Source organism: Poromitra crassiceps (assembly GCF_964638095.1).
Source record: "Poromitra crassiceps genome assembly, chromosome: 19".
Lineage (NCBI taxonomy): Eukaryota > Metazoa > Chordata > Actinopteri > Beryciformes > Melamphaidae > Poromitra > Poromitra crassiceps.
The window spans coordinates 15,195,151-15,221,380 of NC_139646.1; the positions used below are offsets into that span (position 1 = coordinate 15,195,151).

At 44.6% G+C, this 26,230-nt stretch overlaps 1 protein-coding gene across 1 annotated transcript in view; it reads right to left on the reverse strand.

Annotated features, from left to right (window-relative positions):
- ctnnd1 (catenin (cadherin-associated protein), delta 1) overlaps positions 1–24,539 on the reverse strand; it is a 43,286-nt gene extending 18,747 nt beyond the window's left edge. The window contains exons 1-10 of the mRNA XM_083655799.1: positions 24,203–24,539; positions 16,124–16,271; positions 12,308–12,382; positions 12,040–12,165; positions 11,462–11,754; positions 11,085–11,175; positions 10,215–10,405; positions 3,728–3,983; positions 2,974–3,045; positions 1,040–1,190 (exon numbers count right to left, since the gene is read on the reverse strand). Coding sequence (XP_083511925.1) covers positions 1,040–1,190; positions 2,974–3,045; positions 3,728–3,983; positions 10,215–10,405; positions 11,085–11,175; positions 11,462–11,754; positions 12,040–12,165; positions 12,308–12,382; positions 16,124–16,264 — 1,396 coding nt within the window. The 5' untranslated portion in view covers positions 16,265–16,271; positions 24,203–24,539. The remainder of the gene's footprint in view (positions 1–1,039; positions 1,191–2,973; positions 3,046–3,727; positions 3,984–10,214; positions 10,406–11,084; positions 11,176–11,461; positions 11,755–12,039; positions 12,166–12,307; positions 12,383–16,123; positions 16,272–24,202) is intronic.
- Positions 24,540–26,230: the final 1,691 nt, after the last annotated feature.

Consider the following 26,230-nt stretch of genomic DNA (forward strand, 5'->3'; position numbering starts at 1 on the left):
AAATTGGCATTTCCTCATTCCTCACAACAAGGAGTTGACGCCGCGGAGTCACATTTTCGAGGAGCTGCACGCCCCCTACGCCGAGCTGCGCGGATAGGACGCCCAGCTGCGGCGACCCCCTCGGCGCAGTCAGCGCCGGCAATTTCGCTTGAGCATAATTTGCGCTTCAGGGTTAAACGTCTGCTACCCAAGCTAGTCGGCACCAAAATATTAGTCAGTTAAACTAATAATTAAATTACCATAATAACAAACAATGTCGGTAACTGTTGCGTCTTTACGCAGCCACCAGCCATTATGGTAGCCCCCTCCCCTAATGTCCGGATGTAAACAAACCAGCATGTGTTAATGAGCATGAGTGGACCATTGGCTGGACCGTTAGTCAAAGGAGGGGAAGGGAGACGACATCTCGTAAAACCAGCGCAGTTTGGCAGCATTTTAGTGAATGAAAACAAGGTTGCATGTAGCCTGTCAGATAAAACTGGTATATAACGTTAACCACTTGACCAAAGCAACAATAGCAATGCTTTTTTGGCTTCACTACCCCCTTTCCCTGATTTCTGAATCCAAGTACCCACTTTACAGACTACAACATTTTGCTCAGAAAACGGCAAGAAAAAACTACAGCTTATGATGCAATGAATGAATGATAACCCAACTTTTGAAGAATATAACATTACAAAATAAGAAATGGAGTGAAAGAGTTGCAGTTAGTGCCTGCTGAGCAGATTTATTTTAATGTTCATTTATTTTCATGATTTATTATTGCATTCTTCAATTTTCCCATTTCTTTCATGGGGTAATGTGGTTGTTGTAAATGGACTTTACTCTGTATGAGCTGTACATTGAGGAGTGACAAATACATACATTAAATATCTATATTTCTATCGAGCTATGCTACAAAGATGAGGGAAATACTCATGAGAAATTGGGATATTTTGCTCAGCTTCAATGTTGAAAAGGGGCCATTTTAGCAAGGTTAGAGATAGATTTAGATTAGGGATTAAATGTTCAGAAAATAAATTGTGCATGGGCATTTAACCTGTGATAGTGTCGGTGAGGTCCTGGTCGCGAGTCTTCCTCAGCAGTCTGACCAGAGCCGGGACTCCGTCACAGTTCTTGATGGCGATCTTGTTGTCTGGATCTCTGCCGTAAGAGATGTTCTTCAGCGCTCCGCAGGCCGCATAGTGCACCTACCACAAAGGAAAGCAATGCAACAACACCTTCACGTCTTTCCACATAGTGCACATACCACAGAGGAAAGCAATGCAACAACACCTTCACGTCCTGCCACATAGTGCACCTACCACAGAAGAAAGCAATGCAACAACACCTTCACGTCCTGCCACATAGTGCACCTACCACAGAGGAAAGCAATGCAACAACACCTTCACGTCCTGCCACATAGTGCACCTACCACAGAAGAAAGCAATGCAACAACACCTTCACGTCCTGCCACATAGTGCACCTACCACAGAAGAAAGCAATGCAACAACACCTTCACGTCTTGCCACATAGTGCACATACCACAGAGGAAAGCAATGCAACAACACCTTCACGTCCTGCCACATAGGGCACCTACCACAGAAGAAAGCAATGCAACAACACCTTCACGTCCTGCCACATAGTGCACCTACCACAGAGGAAAGCAATGCAACAACACCTTCACGTCCTGCCACATAGGGCACCTACCACAGAAGAAAGCAATGCAACAACACCTTCACGTCCTGCCACATAGTGCACCTACCACAGAGGAAAGCAATGCAACAACACCTTCACGTCCTGCCACATAGGGCACCTACCACAGAAGAAAGCAATGCAACAACACCTTCATGTCCTGCCACATAGTGCACCTACCACAGAGGAAAGCAATGCAACAACACCTTCACGTCCTGCCACATAGTAAATTATTTTACCCAGACAGCACCTACCCACAGAAGAAAGCAATGCAACAACACCTTCAAGTCCTGCCACATAGTGCACCTACCTACCACAGAGGAAAGCAATGCAACAACACCTTCACGTCCTGCCACATAGTGCACCTACCACAGAGGAAAGCAATGCAACAACACCTTCACGTCCTGCCCCATAGTGCACCTACCACAGAAGAAAGCAATGCAACAACACCTTCACGTCCTGCCACATATGCACCTACCACAGAGGAAAGCAATGCAACAACACTTTCACGTCCTGCCACATAGTGCACCTACTAATTAAGTGGAATGCATTCCTTTCTCTGGTAATGCCCAACAAAAAGAGAATCATGGAAACACTGGAATATGGCAAAACCACATTTAGCACAAAAAATGTGTTGTTGATTTAGGGAATCAAGAAATATCAAATATTTAACAGTGTTAAACACTGTGTAACTCTTTCATTTATCATTAATGGCAAGTAGAATTTGCTGAAGTGGTAGTAACCAAACCATGCCACTCAGGTTCTTCTGCTTCTTACAACTACAGGTACTGACAAGCCAAAGAAGTATCTGACTATCAGATATAATAAATATATCGAGGGGAACATCTACAACAGAAGAAGACATCTCTGTCGGGGGATGGCAACTAGTATGAAGGCATTCGAGTATAAAAACACCTGAAAACTCGCATGATGGAATTTACACTCAGAAAATATTCACACACCTGTGGCCTAAATTTGAATTCACAGAAAAGATTGATACATGTGCAAGTTAATATTTGAATGAATAGAATAGAATAACGTGATATTTGCTCAAATGTATGTTTTTTGTTTCCTTGAATGTTTCCCCCCCCAGAGTAAAGCTCTGATTACATCTTGAATGTGTTGTAGCAACCTCTTAGTTGAGGTCTTGCACGTCCCATATTCACATCCAATTTAAGTTGCCAGCTTCTATGCCTCACCCTGAATCAGGTCTATCCCAGGGCTTTGCATTGGAATACATGTGTAGAGAATGATGATTGGACAGCAGGCTGAGTCTATGGAAGAGGACAGTGAACTGACCTCTTTGTTTGGGTTGTCCAGCATGGAGACCAGCGCTGGGATGCCTTTCATACGACGCACATCACACTTCACCTGGAAAATAGAAGGACGTTGATGTGACCTCTACCTTTCTCTTCCCCACCCACCTCTTAGTTAGCTCAAATGTTAGCCTTTTTTGACCTGTTATTTCTTAACCTTATTTCTTTGACTTCTCTCCAATACATGACCATACTTGAAAGTTTAAACACAGCATATCTAAGGCAGTGCTTCCCAAATTGGGACACGCGTACCCCTACGGGGTAGGTGGAGGTACTAGTAGGGGGGTACTTCAGAGAAAGGGGAAAATTGAAAAATTTAAGAATATAAATAATGAAAATAAATGAAACGTTAAAATAAATCTGCTCGGGAGGCACTAATTCCAACTCTTTCACCCTATTTCTTATTTTGTAATGTTATATTCTTCAAAAGGCACATTATCATACATTATATGCTATAGTTTTCTCTTGCAGTTTTTGAAGCAAAATGTTGCAGACGGGTAAAGGGGATACTTGGATTCAGGAATCAGGGAAAGGGGGTACAGAAGCCAAAAACGTTTGACACCCACTGATGATCTAAGCAAGGGATGTGGATTTAGCCTTGCACTCCTCTTCCTCCTTGTCATCTAGGAATTGAAGTCTATTGTACCGTTACATTCATTGTAAGTCGCACCAGCTAAAAGCGTCGGCTACATATGCCAGAGAAAATGTGTCATCAGTGTATGCAGTGCATCCCTTACTTTATCGTTCTTGTAGGTGAGATGCTGTAGGTATGCAGCTGCGTTGCTCTTGACTGGGTCCAGCCTGTAGTTGAGCATGGCGATGACCTCGGGCAGCTCAGGTTGACGCCAGCCCGCGGGGCCGGGAGCTTTCCTCAGCGTGCTGTCCAACGAGGCCATGCTTCCTCTTTCGCCCTGGGCCAGTGGTGCTCCTCCTCCCCAGTAGTACATGTCCCCTGCCCCGCTCATGTCACCGTCCAGAGTTCCCTCGTAGCTCCTGGGGAAAAGGGAGAAGAGAGCATTGGCGCATATACACACTTTAGCCACAGATGACATGCCATCCTTCAGTGTAAACACAGAGGGAATGTGTCTTTTTTTTTACATAAAAGAACAAATCACAAAAACCACATACATCTACAAAATCATACACATACACTCAAACATATACACAAACACACTACCCCCTCCTTACAGGACCCGCCGCCAACCCACAAAGTAGGGCTGTACAACACACCGGGCATCACATCGGCATAGTGACCTTATCACCAGCCCTCTGCCTCAACAAATTTGTCCCATCTTTCAAAATATCCCATAACATCATCATTATTATGCTGTGCAAATATATCCTTCCAAAATAAAGTAACGTTTAATAAACCTCCTTGTAAGGAAGTTTATGTGCTTGCCTTGTGTGAAGTTGCCGGATCTTAGGTAAGGGCTCACGGGCAGTGATCGGTTAGAACCACGGAGATGTCTTTCAGGCGAATTTATTTGGGAATATCAGGCAGAAGCAGTATACAGAGTGGCATACAGATTGCAGAAAGGGGAAGCTCAATACAGAACAGCACCTTTATAACCCCCCAACATTTGAGGTATGACATCGTTGGTGATGTCACAACGTCCGGGGAGGTATGACATCATCGATGACCTCATAAAGTCACGTCTGCCATGACAGTCAGCCTAGACCGTCTGACTTTGCTGATGACCTCACAGGGGAAACTCTGACATCACCGATGACCTCACGAGGTGAACTCTGACATCATCATCGATGATGTCACGGCGGTGACATCATCATTGCGTCGTTGGCGCCTTGGTTCGTGGGCGTCAATTGCCCCAAGAACAGGCCTGAAGGTGGGCCATTACGGAGCATTTTCTACACTCCTAAAATAATTAATATTCAAGGAATCTGCATCCGCAGCTTTAAAAAAATAAGTGACTCACAAAGTTTGCATATCATAGCCGACTGGCGTATTGGCCTTGGCGGAGGTCTGTGCTCTCTGAGTGCACGTACACTTTCTCTGGCAATGGTGGACATTTTGTGTGGACACTGAGGATAGCCTACGGCTGAAACGTTTGTCTCTGTCTTGCTCAGTTTATCAAAAATAACTCTTATTTACAATTTTGATTTTCGTTTCGGAGATTTTTTAACCTCGCGTCATCAGGCTCTTCTCGGCGAGAAAGAGGAGATTTCCCTCGCTCGTGCACGAGCGGGGGCGAGCCCGGCCTTTGACACAGAGAGAGAGAGAGAGAGAGAGAGAGAGAGAGAGAGAGAGAGAGAGAGAGAGAGAGAGAGAGAGAGAGAGAGAGAGAGAGAGAGAGAGAGAGAGAGAGAGAGAGAGAGAGAGAGAATTTTCGTTTCGGAGATTCCCTCTCCTGAGAGAAGCCGGCTCTGTTCTGGTCAGCTGACAGAAACCGGGCTCTCAGCTGTCAACTGTCAAACCTCCTGTTTACAACTTGCAGCAACCAGCAGCCAGGCGCTCTGGGAGAGCGCGCGCTGCCTCTTATCACTGATACAAATCAAGGGGTCCACCCGCTATGCACAAATCAAGTCAAAGAGGAAAAAGACGAGATCAACAAAAAGAAAACAACGCAATGGGCAGTTAACAGCAACACACTGAGAGACGTCCTTGTACAAAACATACCTGGACTCCAACATACTGAAAGCAGATAGTTTTCACTCTACTCCTGCCTCGCGCCATTTACGTCTTATAAGACCCGCAGACGTTAACGCAATTCCCTGGAATGCGAGTTTAAACGACCCAGTTACATGGCGTTGCATTCTTAGACATTGCCGTTTTATTTTGTATGTTGTTACATAGGCTACGATTGGCGAAATTATTAGTTAGCTTGATTCTAGAATTGTGCCAGGTGAAGAAACTAAGCAGCCATTTTATCCAATGATAGCTTAATCTCGAGGGGACTATTTTGTCTCGCCGGTTCTCAACTCATATTCAAGGTTATGAAAACTAGATTTTGATTGCAAAATGCATGGAAATATAAATGAATGGTCTTGTTTTGTTTCTTTGGCAAGTGACCATGGTATAAGCGGGTTAATGCCCTTCGAGGTGTCCATTATCACTTTTTAAGGGACTTCGCGGAGGCAACCGGTCCTTGGCTGCGCCTCGGACCGGTTCACGCCTCTGCGTCGTCCCTTAAAAAGTGATAATGGACACCTCGTCGGGCATTAACCCTTACATAGACTCCCATCACCTTCATGTTCTACTGGGCCAGCACCCTAAGGATTTAAAGACAAGAGTTGAGCGCAGGGGCGGTTCTAGGCCGTTTTTGGGTGGGCTTTAGCCCACCCAAAAATAGTCTCAGCCCACCCAAAAAAATAGAGGCAAAAAAAACTTTTTTTTTTTTTTTTTTAATCCCTCTCCAAATCCATGGTGGTCATTAGTAGCAGTTTCTGACTACACTCAATGCACTGTGTGCATGTTTCCCCCCCCTCTATGTTCTTAGGGTGGGCTGAGACAAAAATTTAGGGGGGTTCAGCCCACCCGAAAAGCTTCTAGAGCCGCGGCTGCGCAGGCGCTCCCTCCTCCATCTATCTGCCTAATCCCACATCACTTCACACAGGTCACACACACAGTACAGCAGCGAAGTGGTCCTCCACAGTCCACACAATCGTTCTCCCCACTCATGATCAATGAAACTGAGGTGAGCATTGAGCAGTCAGAGTCGTTAGTAGTTACTTAATTAGCGCATATTGATATGCAAATTAGCACGTAACGTTGTCGTAGGCTAAACATAAGAACTTGTCGCTGTGCCTGCCAGACAAACAGGTGGACTATAGGAAGGTAGGTAGGCTACCATGGCACCAGCCAGCCATGTCATGCTAGCTCGCAGTAAGCGGGTGTAAATGGATGTGATGTTTTTTGAGAAACATATGGGCATAAGTGACAAACATTTTCAAACGGGTCCCTTGTTATCTGAATGAAATTAAGCCCTTCAGAATCGCAAGTGGCTGCTTTACACAGCCTGTCTGATGTGATGATGACGATAGCTTAACATGCGTGCATGGCATCACTTATGTCTTGCTGTGATGTTAGTTCAGTATCTCAATAAAAGTTCTTACAGGCTTGTTATTTCCCTCTAAGGCAGGGATGTCAGAGATACGGCCTGCGGGCCAGATCCGGCCCACGGGCAGGTTTCATCCGGCCCGCGAGATGTTTTGGAATATAAAAAAATATATATATATATATTATTATTATTATTAAATTCGCACCCCATTATCATGAACTACGTGTGGCTAATAAGCAAGCTAAGAGTTCATTCATAAGTTAATTAACCTGCACTACAAGGAAGTATGTCAGTAGGTCATCAGGTGTAAACAAAGCCGCCATGATGCCACGCTGGAATTGAATCGCGCATTCAGCTACCTACCAAAAAACAAAAGAATCAACAAGATCAGGCCCGGACTGCATAATCGGGCACGTCGGGCAAATGCCCGGTGGCCTGGCCTGGCCTGGCCTGGCCTGGCAAAAAAAAATAAAAAAAAAAAATTGGGCCCGCAGTCAGGCCACTCACTGAACAGCAGGCCAGGCGCCGCCTACTGGTTTACTAGTGGTTTTATTACTTTATTCAGGATTAAAGTGGGTGCATCTCATTGTAAAATTGGACTTGGCCCAAATTTGGCTTTAAACGACCCAAATTGGGCTTCAAACGGCCCACATCTGGCTTCAAATGGCCCAAATTGAGCTTTAAACGGCCCAAATTTTTCTGACGCCGGCACGCGCGTCGGCCCGTATCGGCCTGGCCTGCTTGGTATCTAATGCCCGGCCTGAATTATGATCCCAGTCCGCCCCTGAACAAGATGCTGTCGAAAAAGAGAAAGGTTGACACGGAATGCAGGCAGTTTCAAGAGAAATGGAAAGAGCAGTATTTATTTTGTGAAGTAAATGGGTAAATGAGTCGAATTGATTTTAGTAAAAAAAAAATACGGCCCCCATGAGGTCTCAGTTGAACAAATCCGGCCCTCTACCTAATATGAGTCTGACACCCCTGCTCTAAGGGAGTGCAAGGCAGATATTTAAACAGCCTTGTTTGTGTACAGTACCAGTGGCATGGGAGTAATAAAAAGGGATTAAGGACCAGGACCCCTGGTGGTCAGTAAGATGGGCTGGTTGAGCCAATGTTAAAATGATCTTTATTTATTATTTATTTTTGCTTTAAAACTATTTTTTAATTTTCTGCTTAAAGTTCATGAAAAAAGTGGCATTCTTGTTTTTTCACACAATAATTTCATAATACCATTTGTAATGCCACCGTTGTAGTGCTGTTGTTCAAAATTAAAGTACATTTTCTCAGATTTATTGGTGACTTTCTAGTCACACAATTTAATAGTCAGTGTTTCCCATACACTGATCTATTTGTGGTGGTACACCCTACATAGATTTTGACCCCCACAAATACTGCCACATATTAATTTCAACTAGTTGACTGCAAACTCCTGCTTTAGTGCTTACAGTATATTATTATCTTGTCGGAATATTATTCCAGCCAATAAGTTAGGAAGTTCCCTTTTGATTTAATTTTACTTTTGTTTTGCCTACAAAGCAAAATGTGACTTTACTTGAAACTCCCCTGAAGTGATTTTGGTATTATTTATGCAAGCATAATTCTACCATATAGTAACCTGTATGCAGAATATATATAGTATATATAGGGAAACAATAATTTTTTCATTGCTGTAAAACCACAGAACGGTAAAGAAGATATTGATGTGTGTAGTTCTTCATAGATCTAGTCTCTTCATTTTGATCTCAAAGTGCGCCAGTTTGATCCATTTTTACTTGAAACTGCACAAAATTTTCTTCCGGGGGGGCATGCCCCCGGACCCCCCTAGGGGTTCAGCGGTCCATGACCTTTGGGTGGGCTGAGCCCACCCAAAGCTCTGATGCTAAAACCGCCCCTGGTTGAGCGCACCATTTCTTGGACTTGAGGACATCTTGTGTGGCCCATCACAGCTCAATGAATATAGAGGAAACACTAGTGCACGCTCACACGCAAGGACACACACACACATGAAAAAACACACAGAATGTGCACCAATTCTCTATCCTTAACACTTTCAGTGCCACGGCCCTTGGGCAAAAGGTTGCTTGCTGTGCCACATAGGCCGCAATGCATTTTAAAACAGTCATATAATTTCTTTAATAATTACTATGTAAACACTGAACACGCACAAATAACGATGAGACTCTCTTCTATCACCTGCAAAAAAAAGTTTATTGATCCCATTTTCCGTTCTTTAGTTATGAGCCGGAGAAGATAGCTTGATTGAACGAAAAACAGAGCTTTTTTTCTACGAGCTGAGATAATGAGCCTTTTGTGAAATTAAACATTTCAAGCACATCACTGACTCTGAAGCTAATTTTCTGATGTAGTCACACCTCAAAAATAATTTCCTTCAATAAAACAGTGAAGGCAAGGGAATTTTGTTTGGAAGAATAATATTTTTAGCTGAAACCAGCAGCGCTGGCGCCTGCATGCGCTGCTGGTTGCAGCTTCTTGCTGATCTTTTGCTGCTGGTGGGCATCGGATATTCTGGCTTGCGTTTGCCAACCCTGTCCTGCTGTCTGGGTCTGTGTTGTGTACTTGGCTCTGCGTGCCCACCTCCCCCCCTCCTCCTCCCCCCCCCCCGTTGTGGGAGGAGTGTCTCTCTGCTCTGCTGTTTTCTCGTTTTCTCTGCCTGTGCTCAGCACTGAAAAAGTCCGCTAGATCCTGCTTTTTTACAGCCGCGTGTACCAGCTCCCATGCTTCGAGTTGAGAATAATAACAAATCCACGGCTGATCATGTGTTGCAGCGGACACGGAGGCTGTTGCAGCGGGCACCGAGGTGCTCAATTGTGATAGCAGATTGGCTGCTGCAGGGGCACAGCTAAACGTTGCTTCAATGAAGCCGCTGCATACGGACGGATGCGATGCGATTTCCTTCCCCCCAATGACTTCTTCTGTGTGTTTCACTCCACGTTCTCTCATCTGGAGAGCGCTGTCGCCACCTAAGGGTTCTGTAAAATAGGTTAGACACATTCAATACCTCTGAATATTGTAAGAGGCGATGTAAGAGGCATAGATCGACACCCCCCCGTCAAAAAAAAAAAATCGAGTTATTGACGCCATTTGGCGTCGCTGGCACTCTACGGTAAATTTCTAATGACGCCATATGGCGTCGCTGGCACTGAATGTGTTAACACACACACACACACACACATTTTGCAGGACTTACCCGGTCCTGCGCGGGGGCCCGTGAGGGAAGGCGTGGAGGTTGCGGGGCACAGTGCTGTAGTGGATGGGGGGTCCCATGCCGTAGTCGGGCTCGTCGTAGCCCATGCTGCGCTGATCATCCTCCAAACCATAGGGCTCTGGGACAAACCTCTGGAGGCCCGACAGCTCCAGAGCACTGCCCATACGACCCACCTAAATGGGATATGGATTAGGGTCTGAAATTGATCAAAGCCACCAGCCAAATGCTGTGGCAAACTTTGGCAATAGACCCTTTTCACGGGGGCCATTTTGTGTCGAAAATGCAGAATAAATAGAGGTGCAAGCAAAACACTAATGAGGGTTTCCACATTCCAATCATGGAAGTTGGAAACCCTCATTAGTGTTTTGCTTGCACCTGTGTTAACCCTGCCTTTTCAACACAAAATGGCCCCCGTGAGAAGGGTCTATAGAGGGTATGCATGTGATGTCACAGAGGCAGAAGTCACTGTGGGGTCACGCCCACTGAGTCACAGCAAGACTGAGCTTGAATGCAGTAATCAGCCTAGATAAGTGACACCTGCTGCTCAGGGAGGAACTTGACACTCATTTTGACACTCATTCCCGATTGAGGGGGTGTGTTCCAGTGGGTGTGCATACCCTCTATTGCTTGCGAGTTTGACTTCTCTGCCAGCCACTTTGGTATTTAAACAGCCATCATTTGGAAGTCCTATTCTCTCTACTTAAAATGAGTTGGCAAGTGAAACACCAAAACTGGCTAGTGGATTTTGAGGTGTGCTAGTCACTGTGGCCCCCGGACAAAAGTTGTCCTGCCCCGATGAGAGTGCCCGACTTTGGTGTGCTAAAAAGATACTGCACAGACAGATAAGAACACCTGTGGTTGAGCAGCATAGGGGTCCAGCTGGTTCCGGCTGGGGGCTCTGTAGCTCGGATCCATAGTTCTGTAGCCATCTGGGTGGACTGGTCTGGAGAGCGGGAGGGAGAGGGAGAGGAAGGGGGAGAGTGAGATGAAAAGAGGAGAAGCAGAGACAGATGGAGATGGACGGCAGAGGATTGGCCAAAAGAATGAGCAGAAGTGGAGAAAATAAGACACAAGAGGAAGTTGTAAATTAAATGTATACCCTGCCCCACATGCCCTAGTCTGTAGATAGTTACCATGAACGAAAGAACAAGTGAATCAACACTTATGGATAAAACACCATACATGACTGATAACTACCTTATTAAAAGACACATGCAGTCATACAGTACCTGTAGCGGTCATCCATGCGTGCGCCCCTGGTGAGGCTGGCGTAGGTCTCAGAGGGGGGTCCGCCGCGGTAGTCGTCGTAGCCCCCTGGGTGCCCGTAGGGGTAGTTGCGGGGCACAGTGTGGGTGGGGTAGTCCATGGGCACCCCTCCTCCTGGGCCAGGCCTGTAGACCCGCTCCATGGGGGCATTGTAGCCCCCCATCCCCGTCACCGAACCCCCACCATCCAGGGAAAGGGTGTCCGACACAGAGGGAATGACTGTACGAGTGTGCGTGGTCTTTACTACTTTCTTCACCTTGAAGAGCGGGAGACGTGCGTAAGGAGAAGACAAGATTTCATACGTTAAATAACAAGAAGTTGAAAGTTTCTTTGCCACTTTTCAAAACACAAAATACAAATGCCTTTAAAGATAATGACATAATAGGAAAAAGGTTCTACTGGCCTTGGACTGATTCTCATCAGATTAAGACTCTCCCCTGTATCTCCCTTCCCCTGTTTTTTGTGTGTGCAAAATTATGCAAAAAGAAATCCTTCCTAGCCATTATTATACCAAGTGGACTCCACTTGGTGATGGTGTTACCGTGGTTTCTGTGCGCCGCGTGGTCCCATCTTCGGCGGTCTCCACGGAGATGACAGGTGGAGCCTCCTGGGGGTCTTCCTCCACCGTGTACGACTCCTGCATCACCTGACCAGGCTCCATCCTGAACTACACACACACATACACACACACAATAGAACAAAACCCAAATACAGGTCTCTCCTGGAAGGGAGATCCTTGACCTCAATGGAGCTAACCTGGTTAAGAAAAGCTAACAGATGATGGCATTACAGTCAGAGAGAGAGCTTACGTGATGTGTCCCGTTGATGTAACCCTCGTTCAGTGTCAGCCTCTCTATGTCTGCATCACAAGGAATACGGCCGTTCTACACAGGGAAGAGGGAACACGCATTAGGGGATGCAAGCCGGTAGCAACACACAGACTGCTGGACACACAAGGGTGGGCATGCATGGATGGACACACACACACACTTGAAAACACACCAGTGACGCAGCTGGATTTTCCCAGACATTCAGAGTAGTAGGCTACTGCTGCACACCACTGAGGAGAACATGACATCAGCTCCTAGGTTTTGTAAACACGCATCTCAAAACCAATGCACACACACACACACACACACACACACACACGACACAACAGAGGCTTTCATTGACACTCTTCACTCACACACACAGTGACAGGTCAGCTGAGCAAAACACCAAAACAATCCAATCAATGAAGGAATGAAATGAGCGATCATAACGCACGACGGAATGCATGTTGAATGAAGAGAATGAGTGAGTTGTAGGATGATGAATAATGAGCCAGTCAGAAAGAGAAAACTTTCTTTCATCGAGCATCAACGCCACCGTCATTGCTTGGCCAGAAGCAATGAGGGGTGTGGTGCACTTCCCATTCCAAGCACAGGGGGAGCTCTGCATATCTCTGCTGCAGCAATCTCAACAGTTGTATTATCTCCACAGCTAAGGGGGTAAAGTGGGGGATTGCTCAACAACAGTGGATGAGAGAAGGGCTGCAGTTGTATCTGACAGACATGTCTGTAGGGCCATATGAAATCCATTTGATTATTACCAAATTCCATTTTTCCCCCTAATTCCACTTCCTCCATTTTAATTTTAAAATAGGGATATAGATAGATAGATAGATAGATAGATAGATAGATAGATAGATAGATAGATAGATATCTATATCGATATATTCATTTATTTTTTATTTTGTTTAATGAAATGGCTCGCTCTCTCAGACAGCCTCTTCGACATGTTTCTCAAAAACAAACCCAAGTTGTGAGGTGACCATGCAAGACCGACCCCCCTCTCAAAACACCCCAATCGAAAACAGAATTATTTCTCCAGGCCTATTTTACAATTATGAAAGCAGTTATTAGGTTACTAGTACTACAACAATTGGGTCTCCTTTTGATTTTGATAATTAGGCCTACCTTTACCAATTTCAGCCAAAATATGGGAAATTCTGCAATATTCCATGTTTTACAGTTGATTCAATTTTTATTACCAAATTCCATGATTCCGTCCGTTTTTCCCATTTTGCGGAAATCATACGGCCCCACATGCATGTAGTACTAGTACTGTTGGCTTTTCAACTTTCAAGAATGGGAATCAGCTGTAGAAAGCAGGAAAAACAGTATGCATGGGTGTGTGTTCTCTCCCTACCCAATTGTTGATGTCCTTTTCTTTTTGATATTTGTCAGATCATAATTACTGTACTATTATTGTTGTTTCTGCTGTTGTTGTTATTGTTGTTGTTATTATTACTATTATTGTTATTATTGTCATTATTATTATCCTTGTTATTATTTTTGATTATTATGTCACTATGGTGCTTCACATTTTGAAAAAAATAGTTATAAAAAAAAAAAAAAAAAGAAAGCAGGAAAAAGAAAATAATGACAACTTTTTGAAACGAGACTCAGCCAAGATCACACACACACACACACACACAAACAAACACACAAACAAACACACACACTACGGTTAAGCCAACGGGAACCCACTCTTTAGAATAGGACTCGGTCAGAAAAGTCGTAGCAGAAAGTGCCATGCAGACATGACGTGAGCATGTGGGAACCTGTCAGTGAAGACTGAGGTGGTGTGGAGAGTGGCAGAGGCATGCCGAAGCCTTTGGGCTATGTAAACACACACAGCAGAGATAAGAACCAGCAGCACACAGGCAACATATCTGGCCTGCTCACACCTTCTCACAAGCACTCCGACCCTACCTACATTATGTGCCTGCTTCTTATCGGGCCACTAGAACGACCTGAGACTGGGATGTGGCTGTGTAAATGTGCGTTAACGTGCGAGAGCGCGCAAAGTCGCAAACCAAAGAGAGAGAAAGTGAACAAGTGGGGAGGCGCCCGGTTGTTTATGATACTCTCCGTTTCAACGAGTGCCTTAAGGGCCGGCGGTGTGTGGGGGCGTGTGTACGTCTGAGTGTCTGAACATACATGTCAATGAGAAAGCGAAAGAATGAGCGTGCGTGCGTGCGTGCGCGTGCGTGTCCGCCTGTGATGCAAATGAAGAGCATGAAGTCACTCTTCAGTATCTGAAGCTGGTGACTCACACATGATGCAGGAAGAAGGTGTGTCAAAAGCATTTGAGGGATGTCTTCCGGGCAGACACCAAACCTAGATTGACCTCTGCTCTGAATAAACCAGCTGGCTGCCATAATGACAATGATGAACAGTCAATGTTAACACATAAGATGGTATAGGAAAAGGTCAACAATACAACAATCAAAAAATATCAAGCAAGAAGTCACTCTGCTGCATGCAAACGCACAAGCTTTGAGATACGTTAGACAAAGGGGGTTTCATTGGGTTGATGATGAGCTTAAATGACAGATGGTGGAAAGACTTTGATTCCGAATGAGACATGGACGGTTACTGAGGAACCAATGGAAGATGGAGACGATGCATGATCAAGGATGGACAAAAGCTGTGACGCACAGCAGAGCGCCCAGGGGTACAAACTACCTCCTCAGGTAGTAGGGTTAGACACCTTCAATGACTCAGTCAGTACTAGTAGGGATGAGCGCGGGTGCTTGGGTACTACCCGTTCATAACTTTACTATTCGAGTAGCATTTCTACCATTGGGGTACTCGTCGCACTTTAACAACACAGGGGGAATCTCATGGCGCAAACGAGACAGATGCACGCTTCTCCAGAACGCAGGCCCAATAAAACTCATTCAGAAACTTTGCACGAGTTTACTAAGTGACTTGACTCCACTGTGGTTTCCCATAAAATGCCACAACAAATATGGAGAAAGAATCATTTTTGGCAGACACCCACTTTTGGCAATCACTTTAGCAGGTAAGGTTCATCCCTCGTTCGCACTTGAAAAATGTTTGGCCGAACACCGGACGTTGTAATAAGTGGATTTGCGTTACTGTAACAGTGACCATAAAGCAGTATGGAGGATTATAGCGGCGGTGTATTGGAAATATCTGGTAAACCTTTGCTTGTTCCACAACACTATTGTCTGCTGGAACGAAGTGCGAACCTGATGATGAACGGAGCTACTGAGGTAGGCTAACAGCTGCTAAGCTAATGTCAGATCACCCTATCATGGTGCGTCCGCTTATTTCTCCTCACAAAAAGTGTTCCAGGCAGCTCTTTTTCCATGCAAAAACGCTGTGTGAACAGCCCCTACAGAGCAGGTAACCCCTGCTCTATCATTACCATAGTATAATAGATCATCTTACAGGCCTATAGCCTACGAAATTACGAGAGTAGCCGGTTACTCGTTCATAATAGAAGGAGAGGACTCAAATATTGAAAGGACTGAAAATGCCCATCCCTAGGCAGTACTGACCTCTTGCCAATCATCTATAGGCCTAAACCTAAATTGTTCCAGTGCATTTAAACTTTAAGCAAGTACACTTCGAGAGTCTGGGTTGATTAAAACCCATTGAAGAGGTATTTTTATCCCCCAGACAGTCTTGGTATAAGAACTGCTGCCAGCCAGCACCGAGGGGATGGTGATGACGATGACGATGACGATGATGATGATGATGGAACTCGCTCGGACCTAGGGTGAGTCCGCCGGGTCCTTTCGGGGGGCCGGGGGTTTTGTTCAGCGTTACCTGCATGTTGGGGAGGGGGCGGGGCAGGGTGCCGGCGCACGACCTGCGCTCCTCCTCCAGAGCTCGGCTCAGCATCTCAAACTGCCTCTCCTGCTCCCGCACCGAGGCCAGCAGGGAGGCCGTACTCGCACACTGCTCCATTCACACGCTGAGAGCAGAGCACAGGACAGGACAGGACAGGGTTAACACCAGAGAGCAACACCAGATTTAAACCAATGAAGGGATTTCACCAAAGAACGGACATACATGGAGACTTAAGTTACACCGTGAGCAGCAAAGCACCCTAGTACACAGATATAAGCACATCTGGGATGCATGACAGGAGCGCTAATGAGGCGGAAACTTGGGAGGCGAAGAAGCAGCAGGGGGCGACACGGAGCCAAAGCAAGAGAAGGTGAACGAGGCAAGAGAGGAAATGAAGAAGAGAGAAGCAGGTGCACAGACAAGAAAGAGAAAATGTAAGGATAGACAAGACAACAAGAGACTGCACAAGTTAGGGCTGGACAATTAACCCGAAAAAGTATCAAAACTGACTTTTAGAACATAACCGACTTAATCTTGGTCATATCAATTAATTAATTAATTTACATGACCAAGATTAAGTCGGTAACTAATTAATTACTTCAATTAATTCATGTTCATTCAATTAATGTGTACTGTTGTGCGTACTGTGAAATATGTCCCTGCCAGCCACTGTACCCAATGTGTGTGTTCATGAACTTTCTTGAAAAAAATACTGTGTTCGTTCAGTCACGTGCCTCTGGCCCGTCCATTAGTCTGCGTTCAGGCGTTCATTCAAACCAAAGCTGGCGGCATAGAGGATGACACAAGTGAAAACACAAAGTCTGAAATAATCGTGATATTGAAAGCACTATATAAAATAAATGAATTATTATTATTTGAAGTGATATCGCCCAGCCCTAGCACAAGTGCCTGTATAAAAGCAAGTATGACTAGATCTGACAAATGTGCTGGAAAGAAGGAAGAAAAGGTGAGGAAGACCACTGAGCAAAAACAAAGAAAACTACAGCAATGATGTCTATACTTGATAATGAATCTGAAAAAGTGATTTCAAGTCTGTACTAGCGTCATCGCAAAGATGGCAAAGACCAAATCCTCGCTTGTTTTCAATTTCAACACTTTTCGTCACCTTCCAATATGCAGATTGCAGAATTAAAAATAAAAGGCAAGTGAGAGAAGTGAAGAAGAAGAGCGATAATTACAGCGTGACTTCAGCACAGCGTGACTTCAGCACAGCGTGACTTCAGCACAGCGTGACTTCAGCGCAGCGTGTGCCGCTTGTTAGCACTTCTCTCCCCATTCCAAAGCAAGGATGGTGAGAAACGGAGTGATGGGAAGGAGGAGGGAGGTGAGTACATTGCAGGAGCACAACCACCGCCTGAGGATTATTCTGGGGAGACAATATCACACATCGAGTCACAGCCAACGAACAGAGCCAGAGGAGCACGAGGCCAACTAACAGAGCCAGAGAAGCACACGGCCATGATAGGAACTCCCCCACAAGCGCAGGGGAAATGGCAGGCCACATTTCTGCACATGTGTAAAACACTGAACAATGCTGACGACATGCCATCAAAATGTATGAAGTAAGATATACAACTACGGTAGTTTCAAATAGAGTTCTGTGCAAGTTAGCCTATAATGATGGCATCTTACTCGCATGCCATCCATCCATGCAAATCCTCAAGGTGCTCAAGCTGAGCAATTGTGCCCCGCAACTTGGCGCCATGTGCGAAACCCCTCGCCGATATTATAGTAGTGAGATATTAATAATGAGGACATATCTTCCCCTCCAACAAAAACACGATAATCCCATTTAGATAACACAGCCTCAATTACGTACGAGATTTCTACAAAGTCAACCAAAAAACGACACAAAATCAAAGAAAATCCTACAAAAATATTGATCAAATACAACATTTCAATTTCATATTAGGCAGGCACTTCAATGCTCTCTCTCCAGAGTGATGTAAAATGAGTGCAACGGCAGATAAAACTTTAGTTGCTGGTAGGGATGCACCGATTGCAAAATTCTGCGCCGATACCGATGTTTAAAATAACAGTTTGGCCGATAGCCGATAGCCGATATTTTTTTATTACCCCTTTTGTGACAGGGAAACGAAGAAATCTTCATTAAAATATACACAAATAACTGAACTGTTTTAAAGTCTCTTACCTACATACTCAATGAGAATAGTTTTTCAGTACTTCTAGGTGCGCAAGTACAGTAGCCAGGCAGAAATTACAATCGGTGAACGCCACCTTTTTTGCCAGTAGGCCAATTGCAGTCAACAAGGCCAACATCGGCCGATACCGATATACTTCCGATATATCGGTGCTGGTGCCTCTTTCAGGATAAAGAACTAATCCATTCTTTTCTACTTTGCTCATTGACATGTTTTCCCAAAGATTGTCTACGACGTATATGGTTTCTCTCTTTATCAAAGATCGTCTATGTGTGGTTTCTCTCTTTATCTCTGATTGGAGCTGCCTTCTCCTCGCCCTCAGTTTTGTTCACATGGGTGCACGTTGTGTATTCAAAGGACTAGTCACACCATGATGTAATGGAAGCTTCATGGAAGATTATTAATCATAAAATCTTGATGTGTAATACAATTATGTATGATTCACCATGCAGCCCCAGAGGCAAGTGCTAGCCTAGGAAAAGAATTAAGAGACGTAACCGCAAAGGGCAGAAATATGTAACTTTTTCTTAAGCATTGAAAGCTAGCTTTTTAGAAGGCAACACAGCTTATCACAGCCAAAGGAGGCCTGAGCACAAATGACACACTGGCATGATAATCGGTGAATATCATTCCAGCCCAAATTTAGAGAATGTCAGAGTCCTTCTCCCTCGACTTCCTGCACAGAGAAGCTGGTGTGGAATCTGGAGAAAAAGCACTTCAACCTTGTCTGTCTACAAATGAGATGACAAACGCGTGGCTCGTCTCCAAAGCAGGGCAAAAACCATTTTCTACTTCAAAGTTCACTGACTCATGCAGATCAAATCTGCTCTCCACTTGCACTGTACTGTTGGCAGACCTCATCTCCCCCACTAACACACACACACACACACACACACACACACACACACACACACACACACACACACACACACACACACACACACACACACACACACACACACACACACACACACACACACACACACACACACACACACACACACAGAGCTGCCCGAGTGAACAATAAGACCTGTATTAAGTTTGATTGTGTGTGTATGCCAGTGCGAGCGTGTGCATTCATCTGTGAGTGAGTTAGTGTGTGTGTGTGTGTGTGTGAGAGAGAGAGACAGAGACAGAGAGAGAGAGAGAGAGAGAGAGAGAGAGAGAGAGAGACAGAGACAGAGAGAGAGAGAGAGAGAGAGAGAGAGAGAGAGAGAGAGAGAGAGAGAGAGAGAGAGACCAACAGATCGGGAATGAGAGTGAGAAAGAGAGAAACACGGGGCGGGGCCGGGGGAAGCGGTGCAGAGACTAAATAAAGGTGGTGAGAGTGTGACTGACGCGCACGCGGTTTTTGTCCTTGAAACCTAACAGATCAGTGGCAGGTTTTGTTAAGTTAATCCATGCCACTTTGTTTCTTTCCATTTTCCTGGAAAACATACGTTCACAGACAGACAGACAGAGAGACAGACAGACACACACACACACACACACACATAACCATTGTCATACATTCCACAGGGAGTTTTAGCGTGTCATATCCTGTCTCAGCTGTTGGAAACTGTCCTGATAAGAGTGCCCTTCACCGCTTCATTTAGCTGCTCCCATCCTTCTCTCACACCAGCCCATTTTCATCTTCTCCAATTCCTTCCATACTTGACGGGGGAAAGTGGGCGCCATTACTTTCTCCGACCCCATCAGAAAGGCCCACCACTAACCAAGAAAGTGCTTCTTTGGTGGATATTATGCGCGTACATTGAATGATGGTTTGAAAGGACTTCCTGTGGGGATATCATATCTAACCCCAGCGTATCGCTACGCTTGCATTAAAACTTCAATTTAGACCTCGACATATTTTTAATCATTCCAAATGCGAAGAATGACAGAACTTTGCCAATACACAGAAAAAAAGAAAGAAAGAAAAAACCAACAGCCTAGCTAGATCTGGCAGCATGCCACAAATAGTTTTGACAAATTGTTATTGCGCAATAATAACGGTTGTCTCATAATGAGACATCAGCTTGTCTGAATTCAGTGGCTACAGCAGTCGTACTGAGTCGGTCTTACTATGACCAAGATTTCAACTTCTTTTTTGTCTGTGGCCCGGTCAGAATGTTGCATGACCCGCTTTTAGGCCCCCACCACCCACCTTCTGAGAAACACTGACCTAAAGATCTTTTTTTTTACCACAGCGCTGGACCAGTGGTCCTGCCGGGGTCATGAGATGGAAAAATCAGGACTGTCAGACAGTCGCTCATGGCCATTTAGTGAGTTTAGTGGGAAAATGGCCGTAGCTCGGGATAGGAAGGTGGTAGAGAGTCATGAATCGAGGGGTGGGTAGGATAGTGGCTAGGGGGATATAGTATTGGGTGGTGTTTTTTTTGGGGGGGGGGGTGGGGTGGGAGGGGGGAGGGCCGCGGTCTAAAAGGTTTGCGCTTGCTACGTAGAAGACAGTAGCATACAGTAGGGATGGGCGAGAGTACTCGGGTACTCGTTCATAACGTTACTGTTCGAGCGACGTTTCTACCGCGCGGGCTACTCGGCTCGCCCTTTAACAATGCAACCGCGGTGCAAACGAGAGACGAGGCAGAAGCACGCTTCTCCATAATAATACATGAACGCCCAATAAAACTCATTCAAAACTTTGCACTAGTTTACTGACTCCACTGTCGTTTCCCATAACATTAGCCACAACAAGAATGGAGAAAGAATCACTTTTTCTGAGACAAATTGCTTCGCCGCCCCCACACACTGGCGAGTGTGTTTTTCCGAGCACCCAGTTACTCGGTCATAATAGAAAGAGAGTACTCGAATATTGAAATGATTTAAAACGCCCATCATCCCTACTATACAGCCATGTGCGCTCCACCAACACCACCAACATTCTTGTGGTAGCCAGGAGTTGCTAATGAGAGTAGAGCAGTATAAATGGCTTTAGCCGGCCTAAGCCCCAGCATTAGCCTATTGTAAGGCCATTAGCAGCAATGCTAAATCATGTGCGATAGTCCTGGCCTTACACTGCTAAGCCATTTACCGTCATCAGCCAACACACAAACACAGGCAGCATACACACACTTACAGGGACTATTAGTACTGTCCAATGTCCGTTGAAAGTTTGAAACCTTTACAGAAATGCATCATATGCTAGCATTGCTATTTCAGTAGCTTACACTGGTGGTTGTGGCAGGCTGCATGACATGCATTCTGTTCCAGTCTACCCTGCACAGCCACACACACACACACACACACACGCACACACACACACGCACGCGCACCACACACACACAGCCGAAGCAAAGCTATGGTAAAATGCTGTTGTGGCTTGGCCAGTGCTCCGCTGACTCAGCCTCATTTGAATGGTCACACAGAGATTTGGCCTGTCTGTGTGTGTGTGTGTGTGTGCGTGTGCGTGCGTGTCAGCCTTGGCCCAGCCGCCCTCATGCAACCACCACTGGCTTTTCCATCCATAGACTTCAAACCATGAAGCAGCCCTCCACATGTGGCCTACAGTTGGAGCAGAGTGGTAACTGTGGAGGGAGTGCCCACATGCATGCTCACCCACCTACCCACACACTTTTCAGGGACTGTTCAAGGCCGGCTGTCTAAGCTACAATAACTTACTATTCTAGGGAGGAAGGGAATGTTACACTGTACTGTATAGGGCAAATCTGAGGTGAAACAAAAAGGTCCACCTGGCCAAGTATCTCCCCTCTAACTTCACAAATCATTAATAAGGGATCTTATTGGGACCACACACACAGCACAGCAATATAAAAAAAAATATATATATATATTATGTAAATAATAATAATAATAATAATAATAATAATAATAATAATAATAATAATAATAATAATAATAATAATAATAATAATAATAATAATAATAATAATAAATGGGGGGATCCTGGTCAAACATGCTTATGCAAAATAGCCAAACAAACTGAAAACCAACATCCTGCAGTTGGTGATAAACTGAGAAACACAACTGGGGCAGGCAGTCAGGCAATAGGACTTCCAAATCCGGATGTTCCCATACTGACCAGTGGTTAACAAGGAAGTAGGTTAAATGACTGTAATGTGGGCCATAAAACTGCAGACTGACTCAATCTCTCAAAGAACTTCACTACCAGCTCGGAGGGCGGGGACGAGAGTTCACTACACAACGCCTTGGCAATCTCGGCAGTGCACTGTGATTTCACTTTGCCTTCATGATCCCACATGTCTCTGCATAGATTGAGTGGGGGGAGAAAAACACACTGATCAAATATAAACAAAGACCAGACCGCAGGTGTAGTCGTGGTGGAGAGAAAGGTGGAGGAGGAGGTGGAGCAACTATAAGAAAAGCCCAGCTTCCGTGTGTCAGAGGGACACACCCGTAGTGCACTCTGAAAGCCCGTCATTACCGAGGCTCTGAAATGATACCCCTGGTTAAAACAACTGGCGGAGCAGCAAGACTCCTGCCGCCATCAGGCAACTGCTACCAACCAACACATGATTCTAGGAATCATAATGTCCAACTTTTGCTTTTCTTTCCTGGTTGTAATGTCTCATCTTTAGAGAGGACATTTCTGAGAAGCAGGGCGCATGTCCAAACTCGTTCTCAATCTCCTCCATCTCTCAGTTTCTCTGCAGGTCAACACAAACATGCCCGCAGGGGATTTAGAAGAGGGAAATATGCCAAGTATCTCCATGCTGTACTATCGCTAAGCTTAATGATCACTCAGCTGAGTGTACCAAATTGAATCACAATGAACATTAGACAACCTGTCAAACACGTATGCCATCGTTGCATGTGTATTATCTGCAAAGATTTTTCTCTTTTTGTCATACGCTGGCACTGCAGTTGCCTACAACTAGCCAGCTGGCTCATGCTATGCGTACTAGTAGTAGGGTGATCCTCTAAAGCAGACACAGCCTGGTCCCTTTTGAGTACACCAGTGGACTGTATCCGCTCCCATTGAAGTACTCTGTAAGTTGAGAAGGTGTCTGAGTTGCAAGCCTGTAGACAAGGGGACTGAATAATGAAGCAACAACCCTGCCTGCCACCATACCACACCCCACATATCCAGACCCACACAACAGGTTCTGCTTTCGTCCACCATGTATTTTTCTATGTGGCAGACCACATCAAAGGACAACTGAAATATGAAAGACTGTTTTCATAATGGAGCTTTAACACAATAAACTTGACAAAAGTCAAAGACAGCCTGCAAAAAACACATCATACAGGCATGGTAACTTGAACAGAACAGTAACCAACTGCCCGCATGGAGTGGGCGTTTCAGGTGAAACACCGATACATAACTAATGGCAAAGTGATCACAGTGAGTAAACCGAGACTGGACTTTTGACTCGTACTCATACTGTATGTATGGTTTGACACGGCGGGCTGCCCCACCGCTTCCGTGTAGTGTAGTCTCACCTGTATAGCATGTTACTGAAAGCTGCAAAACCTACAATTTAACTTATTATGCAGTTCCCTAACGTTAAACACGACTTATGGTACACAAAAACAAATAATGAAATTCGTATACGGTAATAAACTGATAACGTTAGCTGGTCAAGTTACCGGGATAGTAAGATTGTTTTAACTGCTGTGATTTCAATTCGAAACTGCATGCATTAAGACCTGCTCTATCGCAAATTTGAACTTCTATTCTAACAATACTATCAACATCATCATGCTAACAAATGGAAAACACAGCGTTAATGCTAGCTAACTGGCGTTTCAGCTAGCGTTAGCTAGCCAACTTGCTAACGTTGCACTACCAACAACACTGATCAAGTTCAGCAAATTCAAAGTCCGTTGTCTTTCCAGTGACGATAAATCGAAATCAGCCATACTAAGTACAAAACAATAACTTGCTCATTACCGATTGTTAAGAATGTTAGGCTTGCTTTTTCAAAGTCCAGAAGTGTATGCGCCCGATTTAGGCCTAAACGTTAGCCTAGCCGAGAAGCACCGATTGAAAGTCGGTCTGCTGCTGCGCTGGTTTGATACAGTCCAACCTCGATCCGCAGGCTCAGGCTGTGAGGACCGAGTTAACGTCAGATAAGACAACAAAAGACCTTGGTGTGGTCGAATAAACACCTAGAACTGAACAAATAAACTGTCAAACGCAAGCGGACCATTAACAATGAACACGGCGAAAGACCCACCTAACGTTACCTATGCTATGTAGTGTAGTTTCCTATCTTCCTTGCCTTGGCTTGTTGTTCACTTGACTTGTCTCCGTCCGCTCTTCCTTCCTCTTCGCTGGGGGGAGAGGAGGGGGCTAGTCGACTCCAATCAAATAGAATAGAATAGAATAGAATAGAATAGAATAGAATAGAATAGAATAGAATAGACATTTTTAAATTCTTTATTTTCTTTCCTTTCCTTTTCTTTTCCTTTCTTTTCTTTTCTTTTCTTTTCTTTTCTTTTCTTTTCTTTTCTTTTCATTTCTTTAACTGACCATTAGTAAACATTGGAAATGAATGTTGAATATTTTCTTCATGACATGGACAAACGCCAGGAAGAGAGAGGTAAGGCAAATCTCCCATGTTAACATGGAAATTACGACTGGAATAGACACAACATAACAAGAGGGAACTGTAACGTTACAGATGAACAATTTCAAGTTTCTCAGGGATATTATTTTATTTTCATTTCAGGGGAATATTTTCATTTTCGTTATGCTGAGTTGGAGATTTATGCTAAATTGGAGATTATTATCCATTATATCATCCCACCTGGTGTAGGCCTATTGTATTTTCCCTTTTCACATGCCTCAGCAAGTCATCCCTGGACTGTCTAATGGCCCAGAAAGTTCAGCAGGACATGTCACACCTATTTTAGCTTCCTTACCTCGCCTTCCCATCAAGTTTAGGATTAATTTAATCTTCTTGTAATCACGTAAAGTACTACATGAAGATGTACACGCATAAAGTTACACTCACACTGACCCAATCTGAGATGCGTCGGATCCCGCTGTCTTAAGCCATGATTGGACATTCTGGGGTCATGCCAACTCTCATTCAAAGGGCCCTCTCTGTATGAAGTATGTGATGTGGGTGCATTACCTGCATTATCCGTTTATTTTCATGTTTGTACTTCGCTCCACTATAGCACTGAAACTCAAATGTATTCAGAGATATAACTTTGTAGAATCAGAATCAGCTTTATTGAGCAAGTACGTATACATACAAGGAATTTGACTCTGGTTTGCATTGCTCTCAAAGTACTCACACACAGAAAAAAGGTATGAACAAGTTAAAACAAACAAGGCACGGGTAAGCCTATTAAACATTTACAAAATTTTGCATTAACTACTATTATGCAATAGCCTATGTTTACTTGTGTAAAATATATATTGAAACATATATGTAGGCTACAGTACAATATGTATAAAATAAGCTACACAGGATCACAAACAAAGGCTTATACAGATATATTTCCAGATATTGCACAGAGGCTTTTAAGTCAGATATTGCAGTTATTTCAGGGGAAGAGGTCATGGGTGGGGGAAAGTTAAAAACGTCCGAAGGGCACTTTGTTCTAGAATTGAGCATGCAAAGCTTGGTTCTGTCTGTGGTGACTGAGCGAATGATCATGTCATACCTACTGATGATGTAAGCCACCTTCAAATGAGCATGCAAACACCAGTGATGTCATAGACCGAATTGTGATGTCATAAATTACTGATTGTGCCATACCCACTGATGTCATAGACACCGAGCACAATCCATCAACTGAGCATGCTCAGAACGCTGCCTGATTATAGTAGATTGAATTGCTCCAGTGACATCACTGATGCATGCATCAAGTGTGTCCAAACTTTTGACTGGTAGTATACATTTCATTCACAACACCGGTTGCATGTGGCTTTTCCATCTGTAGTTATTGTTGTCAGAAAGCTCCC